Source organism: Dicentrarchus labrax, unplaced genomic scaffold, assembly GCF_905237075.1.
Source record: "Dicentrarchus labrax unplaced genomic scaffold, dlabrax2021, whole genome shotgun sequence".
Classification (NCBI taxonomy): domain Eukaryota; kingdom Metazoa; phylum Chordata; class Actinopteri; family Moronidae; genus Dicentrarchus; species Dicentrarchus labrax.
In genome coordinates, this window is record NW_026136705.1 from 7,454,489 (window position 1) to 7,476,572 (window position 22,084).

General features: G+C 43.2%; 1 protein-coding gene across 5 annotated transcripts in view; it reads right to left on the bottom strand.

Moving 5' to 3' along the window:
* Positions 1–22,084, bottom strand: part of robo3 (roundabout, axon guidance receptor, homolog 3 (Drosophila)) — a 161,525-nt gene that overhangs the window by 54,878 nt on the left and 84,563 nt on the right. For all 5 annotated transcript variants that reach the window (XR_007884984.1, XR_007884983.1, XR_007884985.1 and 2 more), the window contains exon 2: positions 19,008–19,334. Coding sequence is in view for 1 of the 5 variants with exons in the window: in XM_051401444.1 (XP_051257404.1) it covers positions 19,008–19,334 (327 nt within the window). In the remaining 4 variants the exon portion in view is untranslated. The remainder of the gene's footprint in view (positions 1–19,007; positions 19,335–22,084) is intronic.

Sequence of the window (22,084 nt, forward strand, 5' to 3'; positions counted from 1 at the left end):
ATGGCAGAGAGAGAATGACGGATAGTCCCTAGGCTGGAGGAGCAAAGAGAGGGATGGAGGGAGGGGGATCAAAAAGCATCCTCAGGTTCAAGCTCTGTTGAGGGGGATTGAGCTAGTCATCCGTCCATCCCTCAGCTTACATTCTGTCCTGACATGAAGCAATCTGCTTCAGTTTGAGCCCAAGCAAAAACATGCGTTTGTTCTTGCTCTTTCGCTCCATACCTACATCATTCTTATCCATTTATCAAACCTGCTTAGATGTAGCCTGTTCCCCAAGGCAATATCTGTCCAGGCCCTTGGGCCCAACAGGGGCCCCCCATCAGAAGCCACCTTCCATCAGCCACTCTCATTATCCAGAGTGGACCCCCTCCGATCCCTATCAACCATTATACCATGATGAAACAGCCCATACAGGATATTGGTGTGTGTTTTCAGTGCTGATGGGAGGGTTTGAGGAGGATGGAGGGGAGATGGGGGTCTTGCATTTGGAGACAGATGTCCGTGCCGCCTATAAGCACCCACCACCTCCCCACGCCACCCCACCCAATGCAAACACAGACACTTGTGCAGATACGCTGCACGGCAGCTGTAGCAACCAATACAGCAAAACACTGTCTGCATCCAATATGACCGGCTTAGTTCAATATACAGGGCTCAGTGGAGACCCAACTCCCCTGCTGTGCACCAACACACACACACACACACACACACACACACACACACACACACACACACACACACACACACACACACACACACACACACACACACACACAAACACACACACCATAAGGACGCCCTTACTATTTCTTTATCAACATTTTCTGACAGCTGTCCTGAAATGTCCCCTGTTCTAAAAAAATGTCTTGGTTTAAAGAGTCATTCCATTTTTCTCATGGCACTGTCATTTGGCTCTTTGGCCTGCAAGTATTTTATGGCCTTGCGTAAATGATATAACATGTTTTAGCTCTCTGGAAATGCTCATATGGCCAATAGCGAAATTGAGCCGGAGCTAAAGCTAAATGAATGGGAATCAGAGCGACAGGGCATTTCAATTACTCCTTCCATGCGTCCAGAAGGGTCACCTTCTCGGCCCAATCGTTACCGCCTGCCCTACACCTCAAGCACACAATCACACACCCATGACCTGTTCATCAATGTCCGATGCATTTTTCCCCTCCATTTTCCTTTGTCCTTTAGTGTGTCGGCTGACGTAGCCATTTAGTCCACCGCCGCTGCTGCTGCTTAGTCCCGTCAGCTGAGTCCATTTAGCAGCCGCAACAGCTGCGACCCCACCCACCCAATCCCCACCACCCTCACCCGGAGCCTTCCTACCCATGCAGCTACCAAATCTGGGCTGATGGTTGAAAAGCAGCTGGTCCCACTAGCCACGGTGACAAGAGCATGAAAAATGATTTCCATGCTCAGCTGTAAAACATTAGGCCCTACAGGTTGAGGTGAAAGTCTTTTTGAGTAATTAGTGAGGCATTAAAAGGAAACAATCAGTTTGATAGAGCACTGGAGTGTTTGCCAATATGATCCTGACCAGAAGTTGACAGAAAATCTCTGCTGTAGAAATGAACATTACATGAAACTCTTGGCATTTTTTACAGCAAACCCCAGGAAAACCAATTATTAGCCACTGGGCTCAGCTAACGCTGAAATATAATCCACAAGTGATGCATTCCTGACAGATCATAAGCCTGTTATTAGCATAGATAAACCTCTTCTTACAACATAATCATCAGGCAAAGAAAATAGCATTCAATTTATTATTCATGTCGTCCTCTGATACTGTTTACAATGCTGGTGTTACCACCGGCACTATGTTTAAAATACTGCCTGAACTTGAATAAAGGGATAAAATATGAGAGACCAGCACCAGCAGCTCACTGGGGAAAAAATAGATGAGGTTATCTGTCAAGGTCCAACGTTTCACGGCTTTTTAAGCAATCGTAAATGCCCAGGCCTGGCCCCACCACAGTGTCTTGTCACACCCAGACGTGTTGGAAAGGGGGTGGGGGAAGGCAGGATGAGGAGCAGGCAGGGGGGTTGTAGAGGGGTGGGGGGGCTAATACTTGGCACTGGTGCAGTCTGCAGCCAATATGACCGTGGGCCCCACATGCAGCAGTGGGACGGCACAGGAGGCACTCATTATCAGCCACACAGACACTGGGGGGAAACAGGGTGTGTGTGTGTGTGTGTGTGTGTGAGAGAGAGTGTGTGTGTGCATGTTTTATAATTAAGCACATGGTCCATAACATGCTGAGGAACAGAGGTTGAGGATGATCGGGCCAACTCCTGTAAGCATGGAGCTGCAATCATGTGACAACAACATTACATATTTAAGCCGGTTCACGCTTTTTGAGTGCATGTGACACAGTACATGTGGGAAAAATTATATAAGTCCTGCAAAAATGACTGGGAGCTGGGGTGTGAGGTTGGGGTTGTGCAGTTATGTATATGATACAAACACAGATGCTACTGCGCTGCCTCCAACCATGAAGAGAAAACTATAATTTATTGTACTTTCCACCTGCACAAGTACAGTAGGGTCAGCATGAAGTAATATTTGTCATCAGATGGTGTACATGTAGGCTCTGTGTAGGCGTTGCATACCTCCAATTGGTGAGGGATGTTGATTTTTGTAAAATAAGTTTTTATATGCATGCACTTGCTACGCAAAGGTTTCAATGACCTCAACCTTTCCCTAACAATAATCAGTACACTTTGTAATATCATTATAAAAGTGCAAAACTATTGCAGTGATTCTGCAAAGTCTTGGAATTTGAATTTTTTTGAATGCCCAACCTCAAAATAGACATGCTACATTATGGTTATGGTTTTGTACTAAGGGGTTACAGTGTAGCCCTTTAATACATAGTTCAAATGTAGCCAAAAATGTACTCTTGTACTACTCTCTTCAATGTCTGAAGCCATCTCCACTGCAAACCTTCTGCTCACCATGGTCACCACTTTATGCACATGAATGAAACAATGTGAATATGGCTACTGCATAGAGTACTCTCACATTCAGTAGTGAAACATTCTGATCAGCACTTGTATCTCATAGTGAGTGAAAGAATGTGACTGTGAATGTGAAGGATATAATTTAAGCTATGATACATCCATTTTGCTTTGCAGGCATCCCTTCAGTGTGTGACAGCCAACACTGAACTATAAATCAAAACCTACGTGCTAGATATCTATGGCGGGACTCCTGTTAACCCCTTGCTTTAAGCATAAATCCCACTACATATTTGGCACTAGATGTATATCAAGCCCTGGAGAATTGTCCAATAAAAACAGAATTCCTGCAGATACTGGGCTGCACCCAAGATTCTCTCAGAGTGAAAATATTTTATTACTTCTGTGCTGAAAAAAAAATTAGGGTAAGAAAAGTTGCCATCAACATTTCTTTATTCCTCCATTAGACACCATCAGTCATCCTATGAAGTAGTGTGTGCAGGACCAGATAAAGTAAAAGATAGTTAAAGTTGAAATATTAATGCTACTTTTGAAATGATTAATGATCAGTGACTTTTCAAGCCTCATACTACTTTGTGCATATATGTGTGTGTCTAGAGAGCTATTAAAGGCCTTGGCTAACCTTCCATCCCTCCTACTGGATCTTAATCCCCCCACTCCTTTCATTCCCCCATCACACATGCACGTACACACGCGTGTGCACACACTCAAACAGAGCAGAACAAGCCCGAGGCATGCCAGGCACATCTGATTGAAATAGCCATATTTCAAGTCGAGAGGGGGGTCGTATTAAAATACTACTTGGCAGGAAAAAATCTTCTCACACCAAAGCCCCCTACCAAACCCACCCCCAACCCCTCCCATTAACCCGGCTCTGCAGAAAATGCCCCAAGTTTGTGCACAGGCACGGATAAAACCAGTCTACTGTAAACATAAACGTGTGTACATACATACACACACTAACTCTCACACAGACAAACTTCTCATTTGCGTGTAAATCCCTCCAATCTCCTGGCATGGGGAGTGTTCACCTATGTGTGGCTCAGCAGCAGGTTCCCATCCCAATTCTGAGCTGGTGCTGCTGCTCCGGCTGTGCTCACCCACCCAGCAACCTTGAGGTTAATCCACCGCAAACCTCCCTTGGCATGCCATGTTGGCCCTATGTGTGTGTGTGATTGTGTGTTTGTGTGTTTTTTTCTGGCAATTTTTCATCTATGTGTTTCATCTCTGCAATTCCTGATGGTTTACACACATGAGTCCCCACGACCCCTGACAACTTGCAGACCAAACTCAGCGGAGTATGGACTCTGTAAATCTTGGAAGGAATGAAAGTAGCACTGTGGCTTCTAGTAGGGCTGCACGGTAATGGTAAAAAAAACACATATTGCGATTATTTTGACAGATCCACGATTAGTTGGTATGATGAATCACTAGAAACACTATTCAAATCATGATAATGTGACATTTGTTGTGTTTTTTACATTTGAATGCCAAGGCTTACAGTGCTTCATTATAATGCTGTTTTGTCACATATTTTACCTTTATCAAAAAATTACAGCTTCTGTGATTTGGATATTGCACTTGCCATATTTCGATAAGTGTGCAGCCCTAGCTCCTGGAATGTGGCGATTCGACACTTACGCGACACGGTGGTTACGATTCAATATATTGTGATACTGTAAGCTTGGTGATATATTGGCTTTTTTTCCCCCGCTTATCTAGCGGTTGGGTTTTAAACACATAAATCAGTGTTACGGTGTTTTTGTGCAATAACACAAAAAGCATTACAATATTCAAGTGTATCGATATTTTTTCTTTCTACACCCGTAGTGGCTCCCTAGCTCTTGGATGTTTCAAGAAAATGAAAGTATGGAATTGAGCAGATTAGACATCCTTCAGTTAACATCCACCTTCTGAAGTGTCCTTGGGCAAGACGATGATTTGTTTCCTACTCCAGGGTGCAGTCGTGTAGCCGACCCTGACGTCTGACCTCCTGCAGTGAGGAGTAAGAGAAAAACAATTTCCTTGCGTGGATCAATAATATCGCATTATCAAAAAGCTGTGTTTAAGATTTATTTCTCCCTCTCTTTAGTCTCTTAGCAGGAACTGATGATAAACAGTGAAGGCTCGTGACCTCTGAGGAGGAAAGATATGTTAGATGGAGTACAGTCAAGGTGAATGGCTGTTCCCTGTTCAGTCCATGTCAAATCCATCAACTTAATGAAGCTGTGTGTTTATTGGCTTATCTTTGGAGTGGAGGATTTCAGCCCAAAAATGTATTATGTTTGATGATAAAAGAGTATTGAACATTATTTTGGACTGATATCATGAATTGTGATGCAGATGTTATGAACCTGCCCTCTCCTCTTTAATTGTAACTGGCATATATGCTTTAGGCGTTCAGCATAAGCGTTCAGAGAGATGCATCCCAACGCCCTGTGACTCTTTGTAACAAAAGCAAACGTATGTCTTTCTCACAGATCCTCTGCTGTAAATGACAGAGGTAGAGACATACCACATCTCTTCAAATTATCCCATCTATTCATGAAATATTCAAACTGTTTGACAATACTTAATTCAGCTTGAGTAGCTCCCCCACTCATAAAGCTGAATAAATTATCAGGTGAAGCCGTTTGTGCGTGATTGACGGGCTTGCAGAAACAGCTTATGCCATTTTGACAAAGAAAGATCTGTCAGCAAAAACACAGACATTTTGGAATGGATTTTAAAGGTTTTTTGTTTTTTTGTTTTTCTTGCTTTAGTTGGAAATGAGCCATGCCTTTAGAAACTGAGGAAAAGAGGAGATGAAACAGCATTTTGATGGGAGTTATTTGGCAAAAACAAGCCAGTGGAGGGATTCAGAGAAAAAAAATCTGGACTGCATGCTAAGAAGGGAGGAGGAAAGAGGAAGAGGAGGAGGGGGATTTGCCAACATGCACATCCATACACGCATTTAATCTGATTGTAATTCAAGCAATATCTCCATCTCTCTATGTATTGCAGGTGTTGTTGCACCATAAAAAAGAAAGAAAAATAAGTTTTCTGCTATTTTAATATTTTATTAATCTTTCTTATCTCATTATTACTTGATGCTTTGACACTGTTGTCTTTGTTACACTCATGCCAATAAAGCATACTGAATTGAATTACTGAACTGAAAGAACCTCCCCATCTGAAAAACATGCATAGTGGTATAAATGGTTAAACAAGGAGAAGTAATGCAGAAGTAATGTATGCATGGTATTGCTAAGAAGAGTCCAAAAAAACAACGCTAAACCTCTGCCCCCCCTCCGCCCACCCTCCACCAATAACACCCACCCCGGGACCCTTAAGGCCCCCCACAACAATACTAATACAGAGGTGGCCAGGCTCCTGTGTGTGGTCAGCTAATAAAGCAATTGTCTGGCCCTGAAAAGAGGATTACTTTAATCTAGTAATGGCCGACGTCGTGCGGCCTATAGCAGTGGGGTAAGAGGGTCACAGAGAATTTGCTGAGAAGCCCATTGTAAGGCAACTGAAGCAGCCCCCTTCCACCCCAACACGCCTGCCCCGGTCTGCCCTCAGCTGACCCCCCGGCCCAATCAAGGCTACTGTAGTTCACCCATCTGGAAAACCAGAAATACTCTTTACCACGACCTCAAGGGGAATACGGACGACAGAGGCGCCTATATACAATGGATGCCCCCCCTTGCCCCACCCACCCAACACTCACACACAACTCATTAATTATTGACCGCTGCAGTGGGATGGTGGCAATGAGCACCGTTCGAGAATTCCTCTCTAACAATAGGGCAATTCAAGTGAAATGTTAACAGGGTGATTTAGGCACTGTGTCATAAAGCACAGTCTCCTCGTTCAGTTCAATGAGACCACTGCACTGACAAAAAATACAGGGTAGTTACACAAAAAAGGTTGCAACGTAATGCAAAGTCAAGTATTCTTAAATCTCCATTCCTAGTAGGGTATTTTGTAACGACGTTGTGCCTCGCAATTGTTGAGAGGGAGGAGAAATGGGATACATTTGTAAAATCTTGTCTCATAGCCTGTTTTGGTATTACATTTACTCAGATTTATTGTCAGAGATGCAATATAATATATGCGGTGGATAATATAGTGGTGTGAATGCTCGCTTACTGTGGGGTTGCAGAGTATGAAGTTGAATTTGCAGCTAGCGTTCATGAGAGCTTGTTCTGTTATTGGTGGAAAAACACCCAGACCTGTTTTCTGGGAGATGGAAGGCTAAAAGCTAAATACATAGCAGCTCAACCCTTACAGTTGCTTCTGAGTCTGTGAGCAGTTTCCTATGCTGTCTTACTGTCTTGTAAATCCTCTCAATTTTCTCAGCAGTGTATCTTGTTGTTTGCGCACACACATACGCACTCAACCCTGCCATTTCCTGCATGTGTGCGGTTTCATTGTTAGGTCACTGACACTGTCCACTTTCCCTGCTGGTGTCTGAGAGGTGAACCGTCTCTCTGACATCAGCGTCTTCCTGTTGGCCGGTCTTGCCACTGTCAGATGACCTCCTGTCAGCTGTCCCTGCTTGCTAACTCAACTTATGGCGGACACCCAACCGATGCCACAGTTCTTCCTGTGAAACGTACACAAATGTGTTCACATAGCTGGAGCAGATGGCTGGGCCTTGTATCCTGCCTCGTGCCCAGCACACTTTTTACCCTGTTTAGTGTGCCTGTTCATACCCCAGCACTGAGAGGGGAGGAGGTGGAGGTGGCGGCGATGGTGGTGCAACTGGGGGGAGGGAAGAGCAACAGTTCCAATTTTCCACCCTGTCAACAAACTCCAAAAACAGATGGATCTTGGAGCAGAAATCCATTTAGCTCCACTTGAATGACTTAAGCCCCCGTTCGCTGACCTTTTCTAACTCTGAGGTGGGAGCACGTCTTAAGGAGAAATGAATCTTGTACAAATACACACGAGTAGAAATCAATAAGCATTTTCCACAGCTGTTCGCCCTTGTATTTACCATTTGCAGACAGGTCAAATATACCTAAATCCCCCCGAAAGACCTTTTTTACCACAAAGAGCTTGCGGCCGGTATTACTTCGACCATACCAAATACTCAAAGGTGAATGCTTCTGTCCATAGAAAAGCTCCAAAGGTTAATTTTAAGTGAGAAACTGTCTTTAAAACAGTCCCTCTGCTGTTACCAGTCAGGGAATTGGAAAGGTGAGGCAAAAAGAACTGTGACAGAAGAGAACAAAGATGTACATACTAAAACGCACATCCAACGAGGCCGACATTAAAGATCAACAATCTCTATTGTTAAACACGCTCTCATTGCATAAGACGATACTCTTGATATGACTGTAGCAAACAGTCCTCAACATAGGAGGAAAGAACATAAGCCCCTTATTAATATGCAGAAGGGGAACTGTGTCAATTAACATAATGGTAATTTAACATTTACCAGCAGTGGTTTGGAATCGATTGACGTTTTCTGCCACTCAAATATGAATTTTCTACCAAGTGCTTACAAGTTGCTCCATTAGAGTTGAAAATTTTGCTTAGAATGCCCTGTAAGAACCCTTTCCTTTGTCAAATTAAACCCTACACCTAAGATTTAGCTTGAGGGCAGCACAGATGAGAAGATGTCCAATTACTGAATTGAGTTGTCCTGCAAGTAGAATGAACTGCCAAATAACCAGAATGAGTTTCCAACTCGGAATGACTCTTCCAATCACTAGAATAAATTGTCCAATAATTAAAATGAGCTGGCAAAAACAAGAATTAGTCACACAACAATTAGAATGAGTTTCCCACCAATTACCACAATAAGTTGGCACATAATAATCACATTGGACTGGACAACTAAATGAAGCTGAGCAGTGATAACAATGAAACATCCAGTTACCGCAGCTACTGTTCACTGAGCTGTCCTTGGGATAAGATGAGCTCATAAATAACCACAATCTGTTGTTCAATAAACAAAATGATTTTCCCAATAAGTCCACTGATTGGTTCAATAACTACAAAATGCTGACCGAAGACTGCAACAAGTTGAGTGAAGATGACTCTGATTCTCTGAAGACTCCATTCGGTGGTTTAACATTCACTCGCACTCACTGATTTTCCTGCTTAATAAGAGGACCCGCAACCAGGTGCTTCTCACTCTGTTGCCTTAATGTCCTCTCTTTTTTTATCTGCTCTGTAATGACGGTATGATTGCATTCGATTGATTTGTTTGAACCACGTATTGATTGGGTTGGCCTCTCACGCTCGCTGTCTGTCATTAATGACGCCCGAAACTCTCCACATGCATCCTGCTCCTCAGTTTATTTCTGATGAATTGATGGATTTGTTTTGAGTTGTCCTCTCTGCAAGTGTGTACTGCTCATGTCTAACTGTCTGCCATCACTGTCGTATCTGCTATGTGTGATCTTTTCAGTTTATTTCCCTGTCGCGTCTCATCACATTATGGCCATCTTTTGTTCTACTTTCTCTACTGAGTCCGTACTGACTGTGTTTTTCATGGTGCTCCCTCATGCCCCAGACTGACATTAGCATCACATTTAAAAACCCTGACTTCTCATTTACTCCTATGAGGCATTGGTGTGGCAGTCTGAGGTAAGATTTATTATTGTTCAACTTTACTTTTGTGACCATCAACAACATATGCAATATATTGTAGCATGTTTACCAGACAAACACTGAGACAGAGGAGCACATAATCGCTGCTGTGATATTTCCTGTTACAATTCTTCCCAAAAAGGAGTATGAACTGCTGTGCAGTCAGTGTCTTTGTGTCTGATAAGGCTTCCAGCTGGACTTCCTGGTTCATATTTCTTCCTCTTAATCTCTACCCTGAAGCAACACACCCACACCAAACAGCCCCTTGTGTAGTTTTGCCGGAGGGCTATTGTTGGCCTCAATGAGCCAAAACAGGGGGTCATTTGCATCCTGTAAGACCACAACCAATGACTCTCAATTAATTACATTCTTAATCAGGAAGATTTTTATTTTAAAAAAGGGCCAGTTAGCACCGTTTCCACTTACATTAAAATCTGCAAAAACAAAATGTATTTACTTGCAACAATGTAAAATGCTGGGGGTAATGACTGTAGCTTTTGAAATTCATGGTGCACCCATTCTGCATGTATCTGGCTACCCCTTCCCTATGTAGCTAGAGGGGTTGCACCTGAAAATGTGTCCAATACAACACCACAAACTGCTGCTAGGAAAATGGCCTCATAGTTGAATCAACACTAACAAGAGACTTTCTGTTGGATTGCATGTGCTCCCTGTGTATGTACAGTACATACATGTATGAGTATATGGAGAGAGATATACATTCACACATACAGGAAACAACCAGTGAGGACAGTCATTTAGCACAGAGGGACCGCTGTGTCTGGCAGTGCAGCGCCTGTGACCAGCAGCTCAGAGAGATAATGGGGCATGATTGGACGCAACGGTTGGAGCAAGGGGCCTTTATTGTTCTCGACGGCCCCCGTGGCCCCTGTGCTACACTGTCGTTAAAGGGGGGGTTTAAAGCTCTTCCTCGCACCACCTGTTGTCAACGCCTCCCTCCCCGAACCACCCCCACCCCGACCCCTCATCCTTCTGCTTTTGTCCCACTGACCTTTTATGACACACAGATACACACACGCACACTGGTCACACTCGCCTTTAGTATGGTCTAATTAATTCATGGCAATCCTCTGGAGGAGGGTTTGGCTGGTGGGTCTGGCTCAATGACCGGCAGACGGCCGGATCATACAGAGGGGGTTAAGCCAGATCGAGGCCCATGGCCTCACTCCGGCCATCTGATGCCCCTCTTTTAAGACTAGAACGGCCACCGGCTCTGTCCTCCACAAGGCTGGGACCTGCAATCCCATTAGTGAAGCATGAACACACCTCGCAGCTCACACAGATAGACGGATGCATACACACAAACACAGAGAGGAGGGCTGAGAATGTCAGTGCTGAAGAGTTCAGTATGAGAGGTGATGGAGTGTATCACTCCCTCTAGGCTCAGTGTGCTGAATATTAAAGATGAAGCATGACAACACATACCCTGACTGGATATCTCAGCTGGTAAAAAGCTGATTTGTACAGAGTTGAGTAGGATGTAATTGGAAAATAAATCTTGACAGTAGCTGTCTTGACAAATGGATCTGAATGGACAAAGTGCTTCAGACAGCTGGTGGAAAACATTGTCATGCTCCTCTGGATGCACGCAAAGATGCAAGGAGGCTGAATGTGAGACTCATACCAGTGGGATGTACTCACAGATTACAATCCAAAAATATTTCATTTTTCAGCCTGTCATAGTCATGGATTCTAGGTGTGAATCTTCACTAGCCTCACAATTCAGTTCTGGATTCATCTCTATGTAGCTTACATATCTGTATTTGATGTAAATTTATGATCAGTAATCCAACACATTTTTCTCTGTTTCTCAGAGGCTTTTGGGAAGCAGTGGGAACCTGAGCACAGGTCCTTGCCAATTTTGGAGCAAACAGCTCGTTCTCTTTTTGGCAATGAAAAAAAGCTGTTTGGTTTGGAATGGTGTTTAATGGTGGAAAGTTAATTTTGCTCATGTGGAAAATGGATTCTGCACCTACATATGATTTGTGGTTGAGAGAAATGGCCTTTAACACATTATATCTGGAGAGACTGAGATTTTACAATGAAGATAGAGGAGTTGTGTTCTAAGATCTGGGACCCTGTGCTAATTCTTTTCAGGGGTAAGAACTGAGGTACTGTTTCCACTGTAGAGCACTTTGCTGTGTATATTCCTTCTATGTTCACATGTATATGCACTTTCTTTCTTCTTTTTTTACCATTGTCTGTTTGTATTTTTGCTACAGTATGCTCTTAAAAATAATAAACATATATTTAGATTCTGATGATGTTTAAGGACTATGTAAAGATTACGCTAGATAATCCCAAAGGGGGAATTCATTTCCAGAGTGCAGGAGGAAAGGGAGGAATCATTACAACCCCCCCCCCCCCTTTACAACTAACATTAACACCTAACCTCCTAAAACTAATAAAGTTGGCAAATACAAATAATGCGAGGACACTCGTTGATGCCATGTAGAATCAACTGATATCCATCAATAAATAGGTCAAAAGACAAATCAGCTGTGTCATAATAGTTTATCAGATAATATCAGCTCATTCACAGCAGTTTAATAGATAAAAAACTGTTATTCACTTTAGGCAAATGGAAGCAGTGTCAGCTCACAGTGCACAGAATGGTATTTGTTCTTCAGAATAAAGGCTTTTAAACTATGGCATGGCATTAAGGCGGCCTTATTTAAAAAGCCATTTACCTTGTGATTATAGCAGCGCTGACCTTTCTTCTACTCCAGCCATTTATAATGCTAACAGGTGTATACAGAAACTGATTGCAGTTCTGCGCTCACATACGTACCCTGCAGGTACTTGTACAGTCTGTGGAGATGTTCAAATCAATGTGACTGCTCTCCACTGTGTTTGACAGCATGCACCACAGAGCTCCAATCACAACCCATATGGCCACAGACCACTGGGGTTAATAACAAGGACAGAGGGCAGCTCGAGGAGAGCACGGACAGTGGGGGGGGGGGGGGGTGGGGGGGGGGTTCACTTCATCTCTTTTATCAGAGCCACGCAGCCTATACTCCTCTCCCACCATAACTCTTTCCAAACACCCACCCACCCCCAAAAATCCTTTCCCCAATTCCAAATCCATAAACCCTGAAATGCATTTTTCTGCACAGGGGTATCTGTAATCAAAAACAGTGTGACAGGTGTGTGTGTGTGTGTGTGTGTGTGAGAGAGTTTGTGTTTGTGTGTGTGTGTGTGTGTGTGTGTGTGAGAGAGTGTGTGAGAGAGAGAAGGAGACAGAAAGCGAAAGGATGATCCAAGTGGTGACAGTGCCATTCAGCTGTTTCTCCCACACTGGTGTCTAGGATTACTCCGGGTGAGAAAGTTGGCCCAGAGTACCAATACAAAGACTTACGCACACACACACACACACACACACACACACACACACACACACACACACAGAACAAATTCACACAAAGGCAGAGGAAGACAGGAGTTTCATCACATCTTCACCTGTTCATTCCCCAAATTCCACAAGGCAGCTGCCATCCTGGACCTTGAAGGCCTGACCTCCAAACAACCTTTAAAAAAATAAAGGGGGTGGGGAGGTTGGTTCGAGGGGCGTAAAACCCTTAGAGGTTACCCCAGTCAGTTTGATTTGAAACACCTCTGACTCCGCCCCCAGCATCTTAGAAAAAGTACCTCGTCCCCTCCCCTGTTGGAGTGAATATTCATGAGCCATAAAACTAGGCGGTAGAGACGTAGCAGGCATAATAAAAACGTCAGAGGTATAAAACACTCAAAGAAAGAGCCGCCAGGAGCTTAGGCAAGTCACTCTGAATGTCAAATCCCCACCCAGGGGTGTCTGGCCCGTTAGGTCTATTGTGCTTGACTGACTTTTATGCATCTGACATGAATTGGCCTCTGCTCTTGGCACACAACTTTGTAGGCCACATTTTCAGGATCAAAGAATCTCTTTTAATGCGTGAAATCGGATAGGATTGGGGCACAAAAGACAGATTTTGGAAGGAAATATTCAGTATAGTGGTATGGCGCTGGATGACAGCTACACTAACAGAACATACATGCATTTTGGCAACTCATTAAACTGTGTATAAATGTATGATTTTGCTTTTGATCCTACATTTGTGACAGGATGTTAATAGATGTCAAAATGCGATATGATATTCTGTTTATTTTATGTTTAATATACAAAGTCATCCGTGCAGTGTTTGTTTAAAACATTACCGTAACCTGCCAGCTTCATCATATCTGAGGTAAAGCTACGTGCACCAACTGAAGCTTGAAAAGACTTATAGTTCATGCATCAGGCATCCATTCATCAAAAATGCCATTAATATTAAGTGGAAACTGTTACTGAGGTAACTAAGCACAGCCCTTCCCTAATGAGTTATTGAGTGCCTAATTGTCAGTATGAATGTTTGCAAAGGAACAATGGTCTTCACACACTTGGGAAATAATGATTAAGAATGATTGTCCCTGTCCAGGAAAAAAGCACAGTCAATATTACAACTAGTGGGGGTAATGGGGTGAAGTACAAAACCTGCTAAAGCATTCAGCTTCCATAACTAGCCATGTTCATAATTCAAAATAAATCATGTATTTCTAACACTCGGGATGACACTGACCTATCAAATTGTTTCCAGATACAACTATTCTAAAAATTGTAGTCAGACTAGTGGCAAAGGTCTAGTGAGAGTAATGCTAGTCTAGAGTTAAACATCACAAAAGCTATTTAATAGACTTCCCAGAGGATGAATCTTCAGTACTTTTGAGTTTTTATCTAGACCACCAACAGGTCAAAATCATTGTATGACTGAAGGTGGGAAGTAAGTAAGTACAAATACTTTGTTACGGTACTTAAAGGTCCAGTATGTAACACTGAGGAGGATATATTGGCAGAAATGGAATATAATATGCATAACTATGTTTCCAGTATAATCACCTGAACCCACTTAGAGTCGGGTTCTGTCCGAGGTTCCTGACTCTTAAAAGTTTTTTCCTTGCTGCTGTCGTCAAGTGCTTGCTTATGGTGGGAACTGTTGTGTCTAATTTTAGAAAGAGTATGGTCTAGTCCAATTTGAAAAGTGTCCTGAGATAACTTTTGTTATGAATTGGTGCTATACTAAACGCTTTTTTTGCATTATTGCGCGCCATCAAGATCACGCATTACGAAAATGACGAAAATGACGTAAAAGACGTAATGACATAACACGACACAGACAGAAGAGGGAGACTTGGCCCTCAAGTACTTTTTACTTTTATATTTCAGAGCCTGTACTTTTTCCACTTTTACTTGAATAAAGAAGGTGAATCAGTACTTGTACTTTTTTGCACAAGTATCTGTATTTCTACTTGAGTAAAGAATGTGTGTGCTTTGTATATGACATGGTACCTGTGTCCATCACACTGAATAACAATTCCACTGAAAGCTGTGAGAAATATGAGACTGAATATGTGAATTGAGAACAATACAGGGGTTGTGTGAAATACTTTTCTGATATTTCTCCACCACTGGAATAAAGTACAATGGGCTGAACCCGAGCTACAGCAGATGTTCTCCGTCAGTGAGGAATCTACAAACATGTTACAGCCACCTTTAAAGCCTGCACAGGGTGTTTGATCTTCAAAAGATAGATTTCGAGAGTATCCCGTTAAAGCTGAAATTCATAACTTTGAGCACTTTCAAACTACAGCTTAGATGATGGAGAGTCTGCTGTTACATTTGTTTAACCTCTGAGGACTCGTTTATCAACTGCTGCTTCAATTCCACGTGAGAAAATGTCTAGACAATGTCTGTAGTAGAAGCTCTACTTTAAAAAGATTACACAAAGAGATAAACGTACGGCATGAAACACCTCCAGGCAAACTCAAGTCAGGTATGTTTGTCAACACTGCAAAATTCTGCCAGCTCATCCATACTGCAGCTCAGTGGCCATCGCCTCTCAGCCTACAGCAGATGGACTGTGAGGGGTTAAACCTCCTGAACCGTCCACCCTTCCCGCTGTGTTGGCTCCTGCTCCGATACCAAATATACACACCAATACACAATGCAGCTCCCTCTCAGTTTGCCCCCAGTGCTTCCAAGTCACAGGCTGGGGAGCTGAAGTGACACCGTGCCACAAAGTGCCATCTTGTGCCTTCTCTGGTGCCATGCTGAGCCCCATGGCAACTCCAGGCGGGCTTATGCGCCTGTGGCCTTATCTCCGGCCCCATTGGTGCCACACAGAGGGGGCTGGCAGGAGCTGGCATTGGCCTGACTTTGGCTCTGGCCACTGTTTGTTCTGTATAACCTCTCTCTCTCTGTGTCTCTCTGGAGGCAATGCTCCAAAAGTGTGCTTGTGGGTTTGTGTGCAGGCAGACCCACACGCAAGAAGACATGCAAAGCACACACACTTGCAGTTTTTCCTCTACTGCCATGGGTTTGGGATTCTTATCTGTCAGAGCTATGGCTGTGCTGCAATTTGTGTCGCTGTGCATGTAGCGGCGGAAATCTCTAGGAACCTAACAGTTTCATTTGATGCAGAGGGCCACTATGCGATTATGAAACAATTATAGATGCATCTCAATGTACCAACATTTTTTTATTTCTATGATTTATTTTTTCTCTCTGTGTGGCTACTTGCTACTTGTAAAACCTAGTGTATTGATAAGCTGATGAATTTACTTCTGTTGTCTTTTATTAATAGTAGTGTCCCCTGGAAGATTACATTTACCAATGCATTTCTCTGCACACATTTCAGCATGTTCTAAAACACTTGATAAAAAGCTGCTGCTAAGCTAGGGGGTTGTCGGTTGGATGCATCCACGTATGACGTAAGACAGACTTCCTTCCACTGTACAAGAATGAAGCCAAAATATAAACACACATCAGCATGATAGGAACTACCAAAAATGACAAAAACCAACTTTTGGGAAAAACTTATTTGATGTGTAATTAGACTTTTTTAGTTTGGCCCATGTCCCATCTGCTAACATGGAGGCCGCAGGCTTTATGATCTATGCTGCACCTTGTCCATCTTTATATATGTCCATGATCAGATTGGATTTGTCTTCAGTTGCTATGGCTCAGCCATCTTCTCCAAAACTCATTAGCTAACTGTTGGCCAAGTTTAGAATGAAAACATGGTGCACATGTTCTCATTCGTTAAGTTTTACCATCAAATTGGTTCAGTGTAAGGAACGTACGTGCCTGTTGCACATGCTCATGCGGAGGACTGCTATTTTGCCTTTGCCTGTCTGTTTTGTTACAGCCAATCATGATGAGAATTTAGCTTTACATTATCGATTTGTGACTTTTCTGCACTGGGACATTATCGTTGAAGCTAGAATCACAATGCATGCAACAGACTGATCAGCTACGTGGCATTGCACACTGAAACACACTGGTATTAAAGAGTCTCAGAATACACACCACAACACTTTTGACTATAAACATGACCCTGCACAACCTCACAGAGCCTTGCTTGAGATCCTGTTGGCCTACAAGGGAACTGACTCTCTTAATAATATTAATAATAGAAGAGCAAAAACGACTTCTTTCAAAGTTAGAAGCAGAGCTCAAAACTAGCACAGCACAGAGAAAGTGCAGAGAAAAACATCAGGGATTATTCATGGGGAGTGAGGAATTGTTGGCATCTGTCCGCTCTATTCCTCCACTCTTTCATACGCAGCTCTGTGAAAAGTGATTCACAAAACCTCCACCTATTCTACTTGTTTCCATATACAGCTTATATTACAAATACCCTGCTGCTTCTGATGTTGATGCCTAAACAGAGCAAGAACAAGGTGAAAGGTAATTCTTCACGCTGCTAGAGGAACGCTTTTAGGGAAAGGTGACGGACACACAGCACAGATCCCAGCTGTTTATGGAGGATGGAGAATGATTCGCGGGCTGTTTTTCTGCAGAGGCAGCCAGGGGAAATTCAGCCTGATTATTAAGTTAGGGGCTGGGGCCATTCAGGAAAATATGATGCCGACCGTAAGGTGTTTCACGGGGGTCTAGGGTTTCACCGATTTTTTACAGGGAATGGAGTTTTCACCACGTTCAGCTGGTTTGCATTAGCGCAGTGAGAAATTCCTGAGATGGTTCGTGTTTTAAAGGGCGGATGATATTAGGAAAGGCCGGAGTGAACGGATTAGAGGAAATGTTTGAATCTTCTCTGTGCAAAAGCTGCTAGCAGTGTGCTGTCAAGACTCATTTTTGTCTAAATTAGTAGATAAGCAAAGATAACAGAGGCAAAAGTTCATCTTGTGTTTCAGCTGTGTGACAAGTACAAGTACTTTCAGTCATTTCTTCCATAATATGAATAATTCAACGGCACCTGATTTGTAGTCTGTTGAAAACACAAGTCACACAACAACGCGTACCTGGGTGCAGCAACAAACATCCCCTCAACTATATTTGTATTCATACAAACTGCCTATGTTTCTTTACATTACCTGCTGGTGCTGTCAAAACAAAGTTATACTTTATAGTGAGTTTATAACAGTGAAGGTAATGGCCTAATCTGACAGGGAAGATTTTAATTGGCCCTATCTGCATTTCATTAAAGTGCCACTGATCACCAGCAGCCCTGCTATGGAGAGAAAAAAAACTCTTGTCTGTTGGAAACCCATCTGACAGGAGTTTGTTGTATTTTAAAGGAATTAAACATCTGCTAGTGAGAGGCTGCCAAACCAAAACTCCTCCCCTCCCTTCCCAGCAAGAAAGTTTTTTTTGCTTTCCTGTCCAGTGGCGACAACTGTTATCTTTTTCGCAGGAGCAAGCTGTCATCCATCTACATTAACAGGCCTGGTCACAGGGGCCGACACGACAGAGGCCAGGCTTTCTGGAGCGGGAGAAGATAGGATGTGGTGTCTGGGGGGGAGGATGAGGGCTGGGGTGGTCTCGGGGTGCAAGCTGCCAGGAGATCTGACACCAAGGTCAGGGGTGGCGTCTTAAGTTAACTCAGTCGAGTGATGGTGATGATAGTAGACCAGAGAGTAGTTTAAAGCTGCCCCTACACTCCTCTGCTTTTATAGTGCAGCTAACATTATTACTGGTGAAATCTGTCTGTGATTTAATTCCTTCCTTACTACTGGAACTACATAATACATAACATGATGTTTGACACCTGATATGTGGACAAGTACTGGGCGATCACAGCTATTTTTTTTCTCAGCTATACACTGACTACGTTCCTTTTGTTCTCTTGTGTGTGATGTTCTCTCCAGCTCAACATTTTTGGGAACAAGTAATGCCTTTTTTATAGGCATTATTATTAAGTGCGAATTCACACATGATCATGGAGAGGTGAATTCTTCATATTTTTGGTGTCGTTGTAGCCTCATATCTGATCGGTCCTTCATACTCATCATTCTTATGTGTCTGGTCTGCATTAGGACAAAACAGCATTCACACCTGAGCACTCGAGCTTAAGCAGCAAAAAACCACCTACTTGCCACCTCCAGCGATGCATTGCGACTGACTGCCTCGCCCAGGTAGTTGCGCGCCACGCACACATAGACGCCTTCATCAGGTTTGCTTCGCCTTCCGTGAACAATTCGCAGGAAGAAGAGGGAGCCGCTGGGTAAGAGCATCCGGTGCGACCGGGGGTCCTCTCGGTCCGTCTCAACGCGCTCACCGTCTTTGTACCATTCCACCATCGGAGTCGGCCGTCCCTCCGCCTTACAGTTGAGGGTGGCCGGCTCACCCTTGGACACGATCAGATCAGACGGGTGTTCTATGACGCGGGGAGCCGCATCCTCCAACCTGGGCCGGGATCCTGGAGAAAATACAACAACACAGGAGAGAAAGGGTTGAGATCAGAGCAAGGGCAGCATTTTTTCATTTTAGAATATGATACTGGAAACAGGGGCAGTGTGTCCAGATGTGTCCACTAAACGCTCCAACTGGTGGGTGGTGCTGTATGCAGGTTACACCATGTTGATTGTTTTCCATATTTTATATCCTCCACTTCAGTTGATTGGATAGACTATGGCTCATTTAAAGCAGGAAAGAATAATGGCCTGGTGACAAAGTTCCTTGTATTACAACAGTATTCTTAAATATGTTTCTGAAAAGACTGAAGGTGAGAAATAGGCAATACAGTAGTGTATTGGCAATACGATACATATCATGATACAGTTACTTGTATGTATTCACATACCTGGCCAATAAAAGTGATTCTGATTCTGAATTGATAGTGTTTTTGAGAATCACAAAATAAAATATTTTCTTACAAGCCTACAATAGAGTAACAGAAGGTTTTTTCATATTTGATTAGCACTGCCTAGTTTGACAGTTTGATCCGTGTTTCATGAACCTGGTGCGTTGCACTGGACAGATTTATTTGCATAATGTTGAGGTTGAATCTGGTTAATGCAAATACACCAAACTCCAATAGGAGTGGAATCTGGGGTAATTAAGTAATAATTAAGTAAAGTTATCTCTAAACCAGAGCCATTTGGTGATTAAATATTGAAAAGACTGTCTTACTGAGAGTTACTAAGGGTATTTAAAGTAGGGATGGGGCCAATCCGGTCCAGTATCGGTATCGGGACCAATACCAGCGTAATTCACGGATCGGAAATTTCCGATCCAACCTGCGCAGATTTCCGATATCCATGAGCCATGGCTGCGTTAATGTTGTCTGCTGAAATGACTCCACAGGTGGTTCCTGCCGGCCAGTCTGCTGGCTGCAAACTGTGGAATGGATTTCCTGAGCGGCGGCGCGGCTCAATGAGACACAGAGTTATGAGACACGCCCCCGCTCAGGAAATCCATTCTGCAGTTTGCAGCCAGCTAGCAGGATAGCATTGAGCAGCATTGTGGCTAGCCAACATGTCCGCTGTGTGGAAATACTTTACACTGGAAACACCGCAGAGCAAGACAGCAAAATGCAATGTTTGCAAAGCCGTAATTCAGAAGGAGGTGGAAGCTCCCTAGCCTCTGTACAACACTACGAACGCAATCAAACATTTAAAAAGCACACACGAAACAGCACGGGATTTTTGCCAGGGGCAGAAAGACAAAGGGCTGTCAGGAATCACTTCTGGTCCAGTGCACACTGTTTTATTGCGTGTGTGTGTGTGTGTGTGTGTGTGTGTGTGTGAAAATGTGGATGGTGCATCCCTAATTTAAAGAGTACATTTGACAGCATAATGTTTTTGGATCATTCACAGACTTTACATTCTGGCCACTGTACACAGGAGGCAAGTGGGCAGAAACTTTAACCATACCCTCTCTCTCTCCAAACCTCTCAAGCTGAGCGCATAAACAGAGGTGCAATCTTATCACCGACAACATGTGTGTGTGTAACGAGCATGTAATGCAGTTGCTCAACAGTTCCATTCAAAGTACAAATCAAGAGGACGTGTGAAATGACACGCTCTAAATTCTGCACCAAATTCTACAGCAGTGGAGGGGAAGCATAGGAGGAGTCAATTTGGTAGAGTTTTACTAATAAGGAGCTGATGGGAAAATAGGTTGACTGAACTACGGAAATATTCAGATATCAAAAATATACAACCACCAGCTCCAATCTACCATATAAGATTTTCAAGTGAAAATACTGAAGATAGTATAGAAATTTAATCTGCTGTTTTCTATTTGATAGAATCATTTGCATAGCTCTGTGCGGTGCAAGTTTCTCTACCCCTTATCAATATGAATGTATTGTGTTTCTGGTCAATAGCAGACACCCTAGCTTTCTAAAGAAGAAAGAAATGAAGACATAGGCAGAAGCAGATGGAGATGGAGGCGAGGTAATTCCCACAGGTTTCTTCTTTTTTTCTTTTTTACAAGCTTTGAAATTGCTTTTTTTTCCCCTCTATCTTTCCTCTTCCGCCTCCAATTTGAATGACAGCATGTTGGCGGTACAATTATGTATGAAAAGCAATAACACAAACTCAAGCACCGTGAGGCACAAGTGAAATTTCCCCCTGGAGAGCATATGAAAGAATGACAACAGGAGGTGCGTCTTGCCAGTGTTTTTCAGAATAACCGAGTTTTGTTCCAGTGAAGACTGTTGTAGCATTCATGACTTTGTAGCGGGGTATTTCTGATTTGCCTTGCCTTCCCACTCAACCAGCCAACTATGCTGTTTTTAAACTGAAACCAATTTGCTCTGTCTCAGTATTGCGTGCGTTAGCCACACCATATAGCGGTGAATTACGCGTCTTTGTGTTTTCAGAACGTTCCCAGCAGGAGATCGGTGGTAGCGGTTGTGCACATAGCAGGGAGACAGAAAACATCAATCACTTTGTTCAGTGTCTAGGAGTTTTGTAGCTCCGCCATTACGAGCAAGTCAGTGTTACTCGTGTTCTGTTTCACTCTTGTGATGCTGCTCTTGTGGAATAACTCATTGCTCAGTTAAAGTTTAAACATGTTTAAATAGGAATGAAACATAACTCGGGATGACAGTGACTTTTAGTGCTGGTTTTGGTTTGTGAGTAAAGAGTTCTGAAAAAGGAAAAAAGAAGACAAAAAGAGGCAGGAACCTGTTGCAGTATGGGTACATCTCAAACCTCCAGG